At 41.9% G+C, this 17,728-nt stretch overlaps 1 protein-coding gene across 1 annotated transcript in view; it reads left to right on the top strand.

The window, feature by feature from the left end:
- The window catches only part of PPM1L (protein phosphatase, Mg2+/Mn2+ dependent 1L), a 490,792-nt gene that overhangs the window by 449,160 nt on the left and 23,904 nt on the right, over positions 1 to 17,728 (top strand). Inside the window, exon 3 of the mRNA XM_082249421.1 lies at positions 14,039 to 14,200. Coding sequence (XP_082105547.1) covers positions 14,039 to 14,200 — 162 coding nt within the window. The remainder of the gene's footprint in view (positions 1 to 14,038; positions 14,201 to 17,728) is intronic.

The raw sequence follows: 17,728 nt of genomic DNA, 5'->3' as shown, positions 1-17,728 counted from the left end.
TAGAAGAAAAGCTGTTCATTCGAAGGAATTGCATGAGGACTCGAGGACATACAATGCGATTAGAGGAGAAGCGTTTTAACCTCAGGCAACGTGGGGGGTTCTTTACTGTTAGGGCTACAAGATTGTGGAATTGTCTACCACAAGAGGTGGTTTCTGCGGGTAGTATGGTGACTTTCAAAAGACTCTTAGACTTACATCTCAAGGATCAGGAGATTGAGGGCTATGTTAGATGATTACAGTCACACACACCTACACAGGTTGAACTGGATGGACTATTGTCTTTATTCAACCTCGCCTACTATGTAACTATGTAACTATGTAACCTGGACAGGGTTTTTAATGTTTTGCATACTCTACCTAAAACTAAAACAAGTGTTGGCTTTAGATATATTTCATGTATTAATTTAAAATGTAAATCATAATGTATTATTTTGAATATTTTGTATTAAATATTCTGATAAATTAACTTTTAATAGCATTTGAATTCTATTAGCAAGGATAACTTGGTACTAGAAACACATATCTGTGGTTTTCCCATGCAGCACAGTCTAGACAGAGAGTTTCCCATTATCTTCTATAAGGCATGGCTCATTGGACTTTGTCTTCGTATAGTTATATATTATATTCAATAAATTATAGCACAGATGACAAGCAGGAAGCTAACATGACAGGAGCAGATGGCAGCCATACATTGCTGGTTATAAAGCTCACTACACCGATCTCAGAAATCACTGTCCATCATGGCCACTGAAAAGTGTAATTTTCACTAGACAATCACATATATGCAGGTACCATTACACAATATATGATTGTCTAACACAGTGTACTATTTCGTGAAATGACATGCTTTATCTGAAATAGGATGTTATAGCACCAGTAACCTTATTGTTATTGTAGTATACATGGTCATTACAGAATATACTTTCTGCTCTTAAATGGAAAAAGCCTCTAACATGGGGAGATTTTATTAATTCCATGAAGGTTTGAAAAATAAAAAGTATGGAATGCTCAAATCACATGGCAATAAGAGCAATATATACATGGATACCATTAAACTGAAGTATTACAGCAAATAAGGTGATAGCACAATTACAACACACATAAACTACCATCAAAATGATAGACAGCCTTCCTGACATACCACTAAAGATGTTTAGCTCACAGTCTGCCTTTCCCAGTACAGGAACAAGTTAAGAAAAAAAATGCTGGGGCATGCTCTAGTGAGGGAGAGGAAGGTTTGGGGGTAAACATGGGTCCATCTGTTTCCTGCAGCTGTGCTGTGATATCTCTTCATATGGCAATGCTTCTGTACACAGTTTTAAAGGCGGGATACAACACTGAAAACTTGCACCTATCCATTATGCCATCAGTGATATACCCTTCCCCTCCAAAGACATTGGGTGCCTTGACCCATAGCATTGGTCTCCAAACTATGGCTTGTGAGCCAAATGAGGCCCTTTGCTTGCCTTTATCTGGCCCTTGGGGCAAAGTACATACGACTGATATGAAGCACTAATACTCTAATGGGGCACCATTCCTTCCACTGACACCAACAATGGGGCATAATTCCTCGCACTGATATAAACATTTAGGCACTATTCCTCCCACTGACACCAATACCGGGCACTATTCCTCCAACTAATTCAAATGATGGGACACTATTCCTCCTTCTACTGACCACTAACCTTTTTTACTCCCTCTGACCACCAAGTCTGAGACATTTTCTACTCCCACTGATGCTGGGGCATTTCCTACACTCCCGCTCTCCCGAAATCTGATAGACAGTAAACTGGTCCTTTGTTTAGAAAGTTTGGAGACCCCTGGCCTATAGGGAAAGAAGAATGGAAATCTAAGAGACAGATTTGTCTGTATTCATTTGTATGTATTCATTAATGCAACAATTTTAATTACCTTCAGTTAACCAAAAACTGGGGGTTATGGGCATTTGTAGTTTAAAGCCAAACAGAACATCAGCAGCCTAATGTGAAAATCCAAATTGAAGGTCATCAGCTAGGGCCATACATGGATGGAACTCTGACCAGTTCATCAGGGACTGGCTGAATTTAAATCCATGTATGGGCAGGCTGGTTTTACATAAGTCGATCTATTGGCCGACTTGTGTGCAATCAGCCTGTTGGAAAAAATTTTCTCTGGCTAAAGCTGACGGAGCTGACAAGTTTATTCTGACAGTGAGAAAACCTCTCCGTGCTCAGATACAATAACACAGTGAGAGGAATTTCATCGAGTAATCGAGTCATTTTCTTTTGTTCAACCCGCTGTTTGAACGAGAAAAAGAAAAAAACTACTCGAGTATGGCCACCTTTACTGTGGTAGAGCAGCATTTGATTGTGGAGATAAAGGCACACTTACTGTAATGCCTTTCATCACTGGAATAAAGTGACAGATCGCACCTTCAATCACAGGGATAAAGCCATAGAAAACATTTTCAATCCCAGAATTGAAGCCAAAGATAATGCCATCCATAATGGGTAAAGCCACAGGTAACACCTTGCACCACAGGAGTAAGGCAACAGATAATGCCTTCCATCACAGGGGTAAAGCAAAACATCACCTTTCATCACAAGCTAAAACCAAAGAAAACGCCTTCCATCACAAGGATGAAGTAACAGATAATGCACTCCATCACAGGGGTAAAGTAACAGATACTGTCTTCTATCACAGAATAAAACCAATGATAATCCATTCCAACACAGGGATAATCTCAAAGAGAACACTATCGAGCACAGCCTCATGATGGTCTACAGGCAGGGAGAGGAACACAGTACATTCTGATTATGAATACCTCCACAGTTAGATGAAGTGCACTATTCATAGGTATTTCCTACCTAAACAATACATTATTTTGTATCCAATTAGGCAGGCCCCTGTAGTACATAGTTGGGGGAATTTTAATGAGATTGTACAGTAAATTTGTAATGTGTGTGGCCAGCTTTAGTAATCTCCCCATTTTTACAAATCAGGAGAAAGAGTTCCTCGGCCTAAAGCCATCATATACAACCTATGCTGCATGCTGGAGCTCCCACATGACTAGCACTTCTCTTCCTCCCAGAAGTGTACTCCACAGTACCGTGGGCTCAATTCACTAATCTATAATGCATGTGTTATATTCCATATTGATATCTATTTTTTAGCACTGTGACTGGTATAGTTAGTTTTTATTGCAGAAAATAATGTTTATTATGACAAACGATTGTTATACTTGGTGAATCGAGTCTTTTGCCAAAGCCTCAGCAGAGGTAGCAGCTGCAGATTTACTGAAGTTTTCTCTGTTTGCCATAGTGCAACAGAAACCAAGAGGAGGAGGAGAAAGCTGCATAGCTTTTGTAGACACATCCAATAGTAAGTGTATTCACAGTGCTTCACTTTTTCCACATTTTGTTTTGTTACAGCCTTATAAAATTAAAATGGATTAAATTCATTATTTTTCTCAAAATTCTACAAACAATACCCCATATTGACAATGTGAAAAAAGTTTGTCTGAAATCTTTGCAAATTTATTAAAATAAAAAAATGAAAAAAATCCCATGTACATAAGTATTCACAGCCTTTGCTCAATACTTTGTTGAAGAACCTTTGGTACCAATTACAGCCTTAAGTCTTTTTGAGTATGATGCTACAAGCTTGGCACACCTTTTTTTGGGCAGTTTGTCCCATTCGTCTTTGCAGGACCTCTCAAGCTCTATTAAGTTGGATGAAGAGCGTCCGTGCACAGCCATTTTCAGATCTCTCCAGTGATGTTCAATCGGGTTCAAGTCTGGTCTCTGGCTGGGCCACTCAAGGACATTCACAGAGTTGTCCCCGTAGCCTGTGTGCTTAGGGTCGTTATCTTGTTGGATGATGAACCTTCGCCCCAGTCTGAGGTCCACTCAGGAGCTCTGGAGCAAGTTTTCATCAAGGATGTCTCTGTACATTGCTGCATTAATCTTTCCCTCCATCCTGACGTGTCTCTCCTGCTGAAAAACATCCCCACCATGGTGCTGCCACCACCATGCTTCACTCTAGGGATGGTATTGGCTAGGTGATGAGCAATGCCTGGTTTCCTCCAGACATGATGCTTGCCATTCAGGCCAAAGAGTTCAATCTTTGTTTCATCAGACCAGAAAAAAATTTTTTTCATGGTCTGCGAGTCCTTCAGGTGCATTTTGGCAAACTCCAGGTGGGCTGTCATGTGCCTTTTACCGAGGGGTAGCTTCCGTCTGGCCCTTCTACCATACAGGTGTAAGATTCTGGTACCTCTGGTACCCTTATTTTCCACTTTTCTTTCAAATATGCGTCCCACCTTTCTAATTAGGTGGTACGCATACACCTTTAAGGCGGATGACGTCATCGCCGAGCGCCGCAGAGCGGCTATTTCAACCGCCGGCGTTCTCTCTCACATCGTTCGTTCAACCTGCCTGTGTGTCCACATGCTTACAAGCTTGTCTTGCTACCGGAGCCTCCAGCTATTCTCTCTTACTTGGAAACAGACCGGAACCTCGCTATTGATCCCTGTATCTCGCTACTGGATCACTCCTTCATTACTGGACCCTTCTACTACTAACCTTACTAGTGATAAGTACCCCACAGGGGAATCCTCCATAACCTTACTTACACTATCTACCTCTGCACATTAAGGACTGTTACTATCTATGCATACTAAATCTATCATCTGCACTGTTACATAGATTGCTAGCTCTTGAGCCTACTACCATCTATCCTTGCACTGGGTTAGTCTATCCTGTATTTGTCATCTGCTGTCCTTACCACCTGTTACCATATTCGATTACTAACCTATCTGCATTCTACCTAATACCATCTAATACTCTCCTGAACATTTCTATCAAGTGCTTACCATCTCTGTCACTGTTCACACCTGTCCCTTCAGCACATCATCTTCATACTAACATATACATCCTATCACTCCAGGAACATCTTATTGAGTGTGTATATCTGTATGCTGAAGCTGACAGGCCCACAGTGATGTGTCTGGAGAGTTGGATCTGGTTATTCAACACATCTCTACATGACTACTGAGTGGAGATTCTGCAGCTGCAAATCCAGCCTACTACAAAAACGCAGGAGCGTTACAACAGGCCTGATTTGTGGAGTGCTGCAGAAATGGTTGTTCTTCTGGAAGGTTCTCCTCTCTCCACTGAGAAACACTGAAGCTCTGTCAGAGTGACCTTTGGGTTCTTGATCACCTCCCTAACAAAGACCCTTCTCCCCCGATCGCTCATTTTGGCCGGACAGCCCACTCCAGGAAGAGTCCTGGTGCTTCCAAACTTCTTCCATTTAAGGATGATTGAGGCCACTGTGCTCATTGTGACCTTCAATGCTGCAAAAATGTTTCTGTACCCTTCCCCAGATCTGTGCCTCGATACAATTCTGTTTTGGAGGTCTACAGACAATTCCTTGGACTTCATGGCCTGGTTTGGCATGCACTGTTAACTGTAGGACCTTATAAAGACAGGTGTGTGCCTTTCCAAATCTTATCCAATCAACTGAATTTACCACAGGTGGATTCCAATCAAGTTGTGGAAACATCTCAAGGATGATCAGTGGAAACAGAAGGCACCTGAGCTCAATTTTGAGTATCATGGCAAAGGCTGTGAATACTTAAACTTACATGTGATTTTTTCATTTTTTATTTTTTAATACATTTGGAAAGATTTCAAACAAACTTCTTTCACAAACTTGTAATAATAAGGCTTACCTATAGGTACTGTAAATATCTCCTAAACTTGCACCGTTTAGGAGATATTTACTTTTCATGCAGCCGATGACGTCATCAGCGCATGCACTCTGAAGGAACGGCCGCCTGTGCCATTCCTTCAGAGTCTTGTGCCGTGAACGGTGGCCCCGTGTGCATGCGCAGGAGTGATATAATCGCGCCTCTAGCCAATCAGATGACCGGAGGATGTGAACCAGGAAGCAGGACTGCCGAACATGTCGGCCGTGTCACTGGTGAGCGGGCGGAACTGCGGGGGCTTCGTTCTAAGGTAAGCATTTCATAATGAGCTAGTATGTGATGCATACTAGCTCATTGTGCCTTTGTCTTACAGGGGTTTTTTTTTTATTTATTTTTTTTTTGAGCTTACAACCTCTTTAAGGAGTATTGTTTGTAGAATTTTGAGGAAAATAATGAATTTAATCCATTTAAGAATAAAGCTGTAACATAACAAAATGTGGAAAAAGTAAAGCGCTGAGAATACTTTGCAGATGCACTGTACCTAAATTGATCTGTCAGTAGATCTTTAATTGGGAGCTCTGCTATCACTCAGCACAGGATAGATTGGTTTTCATTGTAGAGGATCCTGACACAGAAGAGTTGGATATGCAAACAAGAGGTCACTATAACTCTATAACTATAACACTTAAACTAGCCTTCTGGTTACCTTACCCTAACCCTCCTTCAAACAAGGTTTGCAAACAGGGTTAGGGTGGGGGGAACCAGAAGGGCTAGTTTGAGGGTTATGGTTACAAGGAGTGTAAGTAGGGTTGTCACCTGTTTTTAAAAATAAATGGTGGGCATGTCCCATTTGTTATGTGGGGGTGCCCATAAAGGGGATGTGGCAATTATAGTACACCATAAAACTCAATTTGCGCCTTCAATTAACATGATTGAGTAAAGGAAACAAAAATGTCACAAAAATACACACACTCACATCCCTGTGCCAGTTGTTTCTGGTTCCTATAATTACCTTCACTCTGTAACCTCTCCCCCGGAAATTGCAAATCTTGTAAATCCTTCTTCTTCTGGTTGCTGTGGGGGGTAATCCAGCTGCTCTCATATGATAAGTCAGAACAATCAGGGAACATATAATAGACCGGTAATTAAATAATGCTTGTGCCAAATTTAAAGGTTTCTTTACCAGTCAGACCACCTTTATTATCATGATCAACTGGCCTTGAGCTACAGTATGATGGTCAGTGGGCGGAAGATTTAACTAAATCCAGTTATTTACCTGGAAGAGAATAAAAGAGATCCCTCTTTACTAATGGGCGGAATACACGATAAGAAAATCCGCCGAAAATTTCCGTTCAGCGAAGCATCGGCCGATATTCTACTCGTTAATGCCCAGCCATCAGTGACCGTATCGATATTGTGAACGAAAAATCCCGTTTTGAAAAAAGCGAAAAATTCTGTCGTCTCGTTTGCAAACGAACGATATTCTATACGTTGGTGTTAAGGTCGTTCATTTAAAATCTGTAGAACATCATCACGCATGCACTGTTTCGATGGTCGACGGTCAAACGGTTGGGCGATATTCGGCCTGTGTATGTTGGCAACGTTTTCAACCAACGAACACTTTTTCATAAGTCAGTGGTCGAATGATCGGGCGATATTCGGCCCGTGTATTCCAGCCATAAGTCTATATGTTTTTAAAATGTTGTTTCATATCTCTTGAGGCCTTATTTGCCTGACTGTAACTTTACACTAAACATAAAAGATGAATTTTTTACTTCTGTGTAAATTCGAGCTTGAGCTATTGAGGTCATAACTTTTTTTCAACAGGTTGTAAATAGATAGAAAAAAAGAACCAAGAACTCAATTTGCTGGCCACATAATACACTATATTATTATATGTTGTGTAATATTTTGTTACATCATAAAAAAAGAAGAAGAAATATTTTGGACACTTTTTTTTAGTCCCACCCATAAAATAGAAAATATTTATATTGATGACTGATTGATTTAATAATAATTAGGTAATGTGCTGATTGGTTTGAAAATCAATGTATGGCAATCATATGGCAGTGAGAGACCATGTTAATGTAAAGCCATCTACTGTAAGAGGTCAGAGAACTCAAATAAGGACAACCCATTTATTTACAACAATTTGCATTTGTTTGCATTTTGAAGTGGCCAATGTAAACAGTGGTTTATCTGCCTACTGGCTCAGTTACTTATCTGAAGCAGATTCAGATGTTCCTGTGGTGTCATATCCAAGCCTAAACTTAGTAAAGAACTCAGGCCAAGCATATGTTCTCCCGCTTAATCTCCTTGGAGAATAGTTCATGGCATACAGAAACATTTAGTTACTGAAAATAAGCAGATGCCAAAAGCAGTGTCTGCAGGTTTCCTCTCACATTCAGTTTACAGTCCAGGAAAAGTGTTGCCTTTTGTGCTGGATAAAAATGTGTGGCTGTTTGGCACTTGGGTAAATGATCGTCTGTTAAATAAAGAGTCAGTAAGAGCGTATTGTCATAGGGCTGCCAGGAGGCCATGTGCGGCGGGCATGATTTACTGGTGCAGACACAATGTGCAGCTTCCAAATGATCTGGATCGACAGCTGCAAGGGGCAGGACCATCACAACAAAGGGACAGGGTGTAAATTATTAATAGGAGATTCTCTGTTCTCCGACTGTCCAAAATAAACAATGTGGCTGGCCTTTGAATCGTATTTCGTGCTACCTAAGGCATTTTACTGTGTTTTATATCTCTATGTACACCCCACAAGCAGCACATAATAGCTTGTGTACTAGTATATTTTAGTGACCCATATTTCTACTAATGTTCATTGTTCTGTCTGCATCTTGCTGCCGCCTCGGGCTTCTTCTGAGTCACTAAGCGTTTCTCTTATCTAGGCCAGCAGCTATTGATATTCACCCAAGACCCACTAAAGCGTAAGGAATTAGATAAGCAGTAATATCCCATAGGACAGAGTAAATGAGTAGGTGCCTCTGGTCATTATGAGTTGGCATTTACTAGTGTCGGCTACTAAACAAGCTAAAATCTGTTACACTTCTCTTCTCTTCTCTTCTGAAACTTTACTTGGGTGTTGAATTCTGCAGGGGACCTGTATTATGTGGTATCTGTTTGTTTTGCTGTCTTTAATACGTCAAAATGATGGTACAGCTAAATACATATGTGTTCATTTACATTTACGTTTTTTTTAGTAATGTTATTATTTTATATTAAACTTTACATCTTAAAAGCCTAACAATGTATAATGGTATTTTAGTTCCATGGCCGGTAACTCAATATACAGTACCTTGAAAATGTATTCATACCCCTTGAAATTTTCCACATTTTGTCATGTTACAACAAAAATGTAAATGTAGTACCATCAACGTTCATACATGCCTCAGTTTTTCTTGTTCTTCAAAAACGTAAATGTATTATTGGGATTTTATGTGATACAGTGCATCCGGAAAGTATTCACATTTTAATAATGTTATGTTACAGTCTTTTTCCAAAATGGATTCAATTCTACAAACAATACCATATAATGAGAACGTGAAAGAAGTTTGTTTGAAATCTTTGCAAATTTATTAAAAATAAAAAATGAAAAAAATCACATGTACATAAGTATTTACAGCCTTTGCCATGACACTCAAAATTGAGCTCAAATGCATCCTGTTTCCACTGATCACCTTTGAGATGTTTCTACAACTTGATTGGAGTCCACCTGTGGTAAATTCAGTTGATTGGACATGATTTGGAAAAGCACACTACTGTCTATATAAGGTCCCACAGTTAGCATTGCATGTCCAAGCACAACCAAGCCATGAAGTCCAAGTAATTGTCTGTAGAGCACTGAGACAGGATTGTATCGAGGCACAGATGTGGGCAAGGGTACAGAAAAATTTCTGTAGCATTGAACATCCCAATGAATATAGTGGCCTCCATCATCCATAAATAGAAGATTTTTGGAACCACCAGGACTCTTCCTAGAGCGGGCTGCCCGGGCAAACTGAGAGATCAGGGGAGAAGGAGCTTAGTCAGCAAGGTGACCAAGAACCCAATGGTCACTCTGACATAACTCCAGTGTTTCTCTGTGGAGGGAGGAGAACCTTCCTGAAGAACAACTTTCTCTGCAGCACCCCACCAATCAGGCCTGTATGGTAAAGTGGCCAGACGAAAGCCACTCCTCAGTAAAAGGCACATAGCAGCCCATCTGGAGTTTGCCAAAAGGCATCTGAAGGACTCTCAGACCATGAAAAACAAAATTTGCTGGTATGATGAAACACAGATTGAACTCTTTGGCCTGAATGGCAAGCGTCATGTCTGGAGGAAACCAGGCACGATTCATTACCTAACCAATACCATCCCTACAGTGAAGCACGATGGTGGGAGCATGGTGCTGAGGGATGTTTTTCAGCGGCAGGAGCTGGGAGACTAGTCAAGATTGAGGGAAAGATAAATGCAGCAATATACAGAGACATCCTTGATGAAAACCTGCTCCAGAATGCTCTGGACCTCAGACCGGGGAGAAGGTTCATCTTCCAACAGGACAACGACCCTAAGCACACAGCCAAGATAACAAAGGAGTGGCTGTGGGACAACTCTGCGAATGTCCTTGAGTGGCCCAGCCAGAGCCCAGACGTAAACCCGATTGAACATCTTCTCTGGAGAAATCCGAAAATGGCTGTGCACTGACGCTCCCCATCCAACCTGATGGACCTTGAGAGGTTCTGCAAAGAAGAATGGGAGAAACTGCCCAAAAATAGGTGTGCAAAGCTTGTAGCATTATACTCAAAAAGACTTGAGGCTGTAATTGATGCCAAAGGTGGTTTAACAAAGTATTGAGCAAAGGCTGTGAGTACTTATGTACATGTGAGTTTTTTCATTTTTTTATTTTTTAATAAATGTGCAAAGATTTCCAACGTCTTTCTTTCAAGTTGTCATTATGGGGTATTGTTTGTAGTATTTTGAGGAAAAGAATGAATTTAAAACATTTTTGGATAAGGCTGTAACATAACAAAATGTGCAAAAAAGTGAAGCACTGTGAATACTTTTTGGATGGACTGTAGACCAACAAAAAGTAGCAAATAATGTGAAGTGGAAGGAAGATTATAAATGGTTTTCAAAATTATTTACATATAAATATCTGAAAAGTGTGGCATGCATTTGTATTCACCCCCCCCCCCGAGTCAATACTTTGTAGAACCCCCTTTTGCTGCAGTTAAAGCTGCAAGTCTTTTTGGGGATGTCTCTACCAGCTTTGCACATTTAGAGAGTGAAATTTTTGCCAATTCTTCTTTGCAAAATAGCTTTGACAGATTGAATAGAGAATGTCTGTGAACAGCAATTGTCAAGTCTTGCCACAGATTCTCAATTAGATTTAGGTCTGGACTTTGACTCGGCCATTCTAACACATGAATATGCTTTGATCTAAACCATTCCATTGTAGCTCTGGCTGTATGCTTGGGGTCGTTGTCCTGCTGAAAGGTGAACCTCTGCCCCAGTCTCAAGTCTTTTGCAGACTCTAACAGGTTGTCTTCTAAGATTGCCTTGTATTTGGCCCTATCCATCTTCCCATCAACTCTGGCCAGCTTTCCTGTCCCTGCTAAAGAAAATCATCCCCACAACATTGTGTTGTCACCACCATGTTTCACGGTGGGAATAGTGTGTTCAGGGTGATGGGCAATGTTAGTTTTCCGTCACACATAGCATTTTGCTTTTAGGCCAAAAAATTCAATTTTGGTTTTTGTGATTAGAGCACCTTCTTCCACAAGTTTGCTGTGTACCCCACGTGGCTTCCCACAAAATGCAAATGGGACTTCTTATGGCTTTTTTTTAACAATGGCTTTCTTCTTGCCACTCTTCCATAAAGGCCGGATTTGTGGAGTGCATGATTAATAGTTGTCCTGTTGACAGATTTTCGCACCTGAGCTGTGGATCTCTGAAGTTCTTTCAGAGTTACCATGAGCCTCTTGGCTTCTTCTCTGATTAATGCTCCCCTTGCCTGGCCTGTCAGCTGAGGTGGACAACCATGTCTTGATAGGTTTGCAGTTGTGCTATACTCTTTCCATTTTCGGATAATGGATTGAATAGTGTTCCGTGAGATTTTTAAAGCTTGGGATATTTTTTTATACCCTAACCCTGCTTTAACTTTTTCCACAGCGTTATCCCTGACCTGTCTGGTGTGTTTCTTGGCCTTGGTGATGCTGTTTGTTCACTAAGGTTCTCTAACAAACCTCTGAGGACTTTACAGAACACCTGTATTTGTACTGAGAATAAATTACACACAGGTGAACTCTATTTACTAATTAGGTGATTTCTGAAGGCAATTGGCTTCACTGGAGATAGGGTAATCAGAGTAAAGGGGGCTGAATACAAATACATGCTACACTTTTCAGATATTTATTTGTAAAAAAATTTGAAAACCATTTATCATTTTCCCTCTACTTCACAATTATGTTCCATTTTGCATTTGTCTATCACATAAAGTCCCAATAAAATAAGTTTACGCTTTTGGTTGTAACATGACAAAATGTGGAAAATTTCAAAAGGTTTGATTACTTTTTCAAGACACTGTATATGTATTGTAGGTTAGACACAAATACATAATTTGCCCTCTGGGGGACTCACCAAAATGGCAGGGAGATGCCAAGTAGTCGTGGTTTATTCATCACACAAGTACTGAATCACTTCTTTGTTTCCTTTATTTATTTTTATTTTTTTTACAATTTGAAGCCTTTGTTTGGAACTCTGGCTTCAGTGGGAGGTAGACATCTGCACCATAAAAAAGACAGGTAGACCTGTATTGACTAACTTTATTGTTTTATAATTTATTTACATTCTCAATGATCGGAAATACATATTATTAAAAACTACATTAGTTAAATGACACAGCTCACCACAGTAACAGATCTGTCTGTATCATTTTAAAGGTAAAATACTGCTACTGTATATACCGTGTAGATTATACTGATACATTCTATTAACACACAGTCTTTAAAAGGGGCACTTAACCACATTCTGAATCTTTAGGCTGCATTCACATGTCAGCGTATGATCGGAGATTTATTGCAAATCGCGGGACGCCTAGCGTTGCCCATTGATTTGCAATAGCCCCCCAAACGCCGAGCGATGTTGCCGCGATTTACGCCCGCCGAATCGCGGCAACATCGCGTAAACAAAATCGCGGGACGCAATACGCTCCAAAAAAGTACAAGATCTTCTTTGGAGCGTATTGCGTCCCGCGATTTTGTTTGCGTGATGTTGCCGCGATTCGGCGGGCGTAAAACGCGGCAACATCGCTCGGCGTTTGGGGGGCTATTGCAAATCAACGGGCAACGCTAGGCGTCCCGCGATTTGCAATAAATCTCCGAATCGCGGGCGGGACCGCGGCGGTTCTGCCCACGATCATTCGCTGACATGTGAATGCAGCCTTAAAAATAATCCATACACATTCACTACTTAAAGTGGAATTTCAGTCTAATCCTAACTAAGCTTAAACCTGCTCCCATCTCCCTTCTAAATCCTATTCTAACAACCCCGTTAAAGGGAAGATGCTTATACTTACCTATTCTGAGGGTGGTCCCATGATCCAGTGGCAGCTTCAGTAGAGAGGACGGACAGCTAACAATGGATGCCCCATAGAAGCCTATTGGTGACGTCACTGTACAGGCATGCATTTCAGCTATTGGTAGTCCCTCCTCTCCCCTAAAGCTGGCTACTGGGGAGATCATGTCACTGGACAGGAGCATTCTCAGAATAGGTAAGTATAAGCACCTTTCTTTCACAGAATAGTTAGAATAGGATTTAGGTTGGGAGGAGGCTTAGGCATAGTTAGGAATAGCCTGAAATTCTACTTTAATGGCCCCGTAATCTATTTTTCATTATATCGTTTCTTACTGTGTTTTTCTGTCACCTAGTAATTTTCTATGTGAGTTCCCAAAACCCCTCCTTTTCCACCTTCCGCATTGTTTCTTTGGAATGAGCAGTGCATGCTAGTTGCAGTCAATTGCATTGCTCTATGCACACTGCATATCACATAGGCCATAGTCCATCTGGGGAGAAAGCGAAAGATGGTGGCTATGTTCTTACATACAGTGAGACCAGGGAGAATGAATGTAGTCACTCTCTAACAGGAAGTCAGATCCCAGCAGCAAAAAAAAAAAAGAATTTAGAGCAAGAGGCTGAGAGCTATAGGTACTTTTGTAGGAATATATACATCAATATCATGCCTTTAGACCTTGTATGGTAGTCAAACAGTCACATTATGCCAATGTAAAGTTGCTACACTTCTGAATATTTCCTATGATTTAAAAAAACTTCACAATGTTTTGATTTTTATTGTTACAGGTACTACCTGCCTAATTGCCTTGCTGTCTGACAAGGAGCTTACAGTTGCAAATGTTGGAGATTCACGTGGAGTCTTGTGTGACAAGGACGGAAATGCCATTCCCTTATCACATGATCACAAACCATATCAGCTAAAAGAAAGAAAACGGATTAAGAGAGCTGGTAAGATGCTGTCTGTCCGTATTGATTATATATGCTTAAACTTTCACTCTCTGCTTCAAGATATCCAGGAAAAATTAAAATTTACACATACAGATTCTAAATGCATGTTCTAGGATGTCATAGAATGTTGGATAATTTAAGTATGAAGGCATATAGCTCCTTCAGCTTTTGTATTCTAAACTGACATTGGTCAAGATAAACGCTAAATCTGATTGGTTTCTGTTTTAAACTGTTCAACTTTTTTTTTACAGAAGAAAATGTATAACTTTACAGAATGCTCTATAAAAGGGGCATTGAATTAAAATTCATGAAGGTCCAGTCAGTAAATGTTTCTTCCAGCCGAGATCCATATCATATGTTTGGCTCTCAATGGCACCTCTGTACAATGGGCAAATGTGGCACATCTTTACAAATGCCACATTGCATGGTGCTACAGTATGATATGGTACAATTAAAAAAAAAAAAAAAAAAGGTCAGGGACTTATTTTTCTGCATTTCTGCTTGTAAGGCAGCCCACTGAAATAAATGGGCCGCCTACACGCGTTACGCAATAATGTGAACCTAGTCTCAGATCCTTCACATCACTATCCTTTTTATTACATCAGTGTTCTCAGTCCCCTCTTCACATTACAGTCCTCAGCCCCCCTTCACATTCTTGTCTGCGGCCCCCCTTTATATCACCCCCTACTTCACAAATTGCAGTTCCCAGCCCCTTTCATATCACCCCCCCCCCCTTTCACAGTCCTGTCCTCGCCCCCTTTATTGTACCACTCCTTCACATTGCAGTCCCCAGCCCCCCTTCACGTTCTTGTCCTCGTCCCCTTTATATCACCCTCCTTCACATAACTCTCCTCATTCCTTTTATAGCACCCCATTCACATAACTGTCCTCACCCCCTTTATAGCACCCCCCTTCACATAACTGTCCTCACCCCCTTTATAGCTCCCCCCTTCACATAACTGTCTTCAACCCCTTTATAGCACGCCTCTTCACATTCCTGTCCTCACCCTCTTTATAGCACCCTCCTTCACATAACTGTTCTCATCCCCTTTATAGCTCCCCCCTTCACATAACTGTTCTCATCCCCTTTATAGCCCCCCCTTCACATAACTGTTCTCACCCCCTTAAAGCACCCTCCTTCACATAACAGTCCTCACCCCCTTTATAGCAGCCCCCTTCACATAACTGTCCTCACCCCCTTTATAGCACCCCTCTTCACATTCCTGTCCTCACCCTCTTTATAGCACCCTCCTTCACATAACTGTTCTCATCCCCTTTATAGCACCCCCTTCACATAACTGTCCTCATTCCCTTTATAGCTCCCCCTTCACAGAACTGCCTTTACCCTCTTTAAAGCACCCCCCTTCACATAACTTTCCTCATCCCCTTTATAGCACCCCCTTCACATAACTGTCCTCATTCCCTTTATAGCACCCCCCTCACATAACTGTCCTCACCCTCTTTATAGCACCCCCTTCACATAACTGTCCTCACCCCCTTTATAGCACCCTCCTTTAAATAACTGTCCTCACCCCCTTTATAGCACCCCCTTCACTTAACTGTCCTCACCCCCTTTATAGCGCCCTCTTTTAAATAACTGTCCTCACCCTCTTTATAGCACCCTCTTTTAAATAACTGTCCTCACCCTCTTTATAGCACCCTCCTTCACATAACTGTCCTCACCCCCTTTATAGCACCCTCTTTTAAATAACTGTCCTCACCCTCTTTATAGCACCCTCTTAATAATAACTGTCCTCACCCTCTTTATATCACCCTCCTTCACATAACTGTCCTCATCCCCTTTATAGCAACCCCTTCACATAACTGTCCTCACCCCCTCTATAGCACTCCCCTTCACATATCTGTTCTCATTCCCTTTATAGCACCTTCCGTCACATATCTGTCCTCATGCCCTTTATAGCACCCCCCTTCACATAACTGTCTTCATCCCCTTTATAGCATACCCCCCATTTACATAACTGTCCTCACCCTCTTTATAGCATCCCCCCCCCTTCACATAACTGTCACCCTCTTTATAGCACTGTCCTTCACATAACTGTCCTCATCCCCTTTATAGCACCCCCTTCGCATAATGGTCTTCCCCACCTTTATAGCACCCCTTTCACTTAACTGTCCTCATCCCCTTTATAGCAACCCCGTTCACATAACTGTCCACTGGGTGCATTTCATCGCACCCCCTTCACACTGCAGTCCCCAGCCCCCCGTTAACATTCCTGTCCTCCCTCCCTTTATAGCACACCCCACCCCCATCAACATTCCTGTGCTCACCCCCTGTTTTTAGAACCCTTCTTCACACCACAGCCTCCAGCCCTCCTTCACATTTCTGTCCTCACCCTCTTTGTAGAACCCCACCCCCCTTCACATCACTCCCTTTTACATTTCTGCCCTCCCTCTTTTATTTCACCCCTCTTTCCCCCTTTTCATCAGCAGTGCCTTCTTCCCTGTCCTTCCTTACACAGGGCACAGCAGCTGACATCAGAAGTGCAGGAAAGGGATGGATGGAGGGCGGGAACTGCCCCAGTTAACTGATTGGTTAGAATACAGGGCAGTTCTAGCAACCAATCAGTTAACTGGGCCAACCCCCTCCCTTCATGCATTGCTGTACTGCCCCTCCGATGTCAGCTATGTAAAGACAACAGAGCTAGCGGGCAATGGAGGGGAAAAAAGCAGACCCTAAATGTCTGTTGCCAGCGGCAGTAGGAGGCAGTGTGGTGCGCAATTCACTGTATCACATGGCTCCCTTTTTTTTGTTTTGTAAAAACTTTATATAAAGTGTAAAAATGTATACTTCATTCATAGCAATGTACAGCAGTGCGACCTGCTTCAGTGCTGTACATTGCCAGGCGATTTGGCACGATGTAGTGCGATAAAATGCTGCATGTCTGCATTTTAATGCTGCACGCTGCAGTACAGATCTAGGTTTTATTGCAGTGTGAATGGGACACATAGGAAAATATTGTTTCTTGTGTGCCCTTGCGGTCACAGATATTTTACAATGTTGTAAAACGTCTGTCACTGCAGTTTGTGTGAATTCAGCTTTAAAAACCCCTTGTAGTGGGGCTAAGCCCACACTGCAGGGGTTAAATGTTCGTTTCTGTCTAGGGGATTTTGTAAAGCACTTTTACCTACCCGATCCTCTTCTCCTGCAGGCTCCTCTGTGCCACTAGACTGGTCCCTGCTGTCTCTATTTCCCTGCACTCCGGTGGTCTAAGTTCCTCTGACATCACCAAAACCAAAGCAGAGACCATAGCTCTGCAATGAATGTTAAGACGGTGAGGAACAAACTACCACCAGAGCATAGGGGAGCACTGTCTGCCGGGGAGAGGAGGATCAGTTAACCACTTACCGCCCACTCACAGTACTTTCGCTGTAAGTGGGCAGCAGCTGCAGGCGATGCGACATACCGGTACATTGCTGGGCACTTGCATGCTGGCGTTCCCCCTGGGGAGCACAGTGGCGCAATTCTGACACTCGAGGTACCCAGCTGCTGTGAGCATCTGGGATATC

Source organism: Pelophylax lessonae (assembly GCF_965119305.1).
Source record: "Pelophylax lessonae genome assembly, chromosome: 3".
In the NCBI taxonomy this organism is placed as follows: Eukaryota; Metazoa; Chordata; class Amphibia; order Anura; family Ranidae; genus Pelophylax; species Pelophylax lessonae.
The sequence above is the reverse complement of the archived record's forward strand: the minus strand, read 5'-3'. Positions and strand labels throughout refer to the sequence as shown.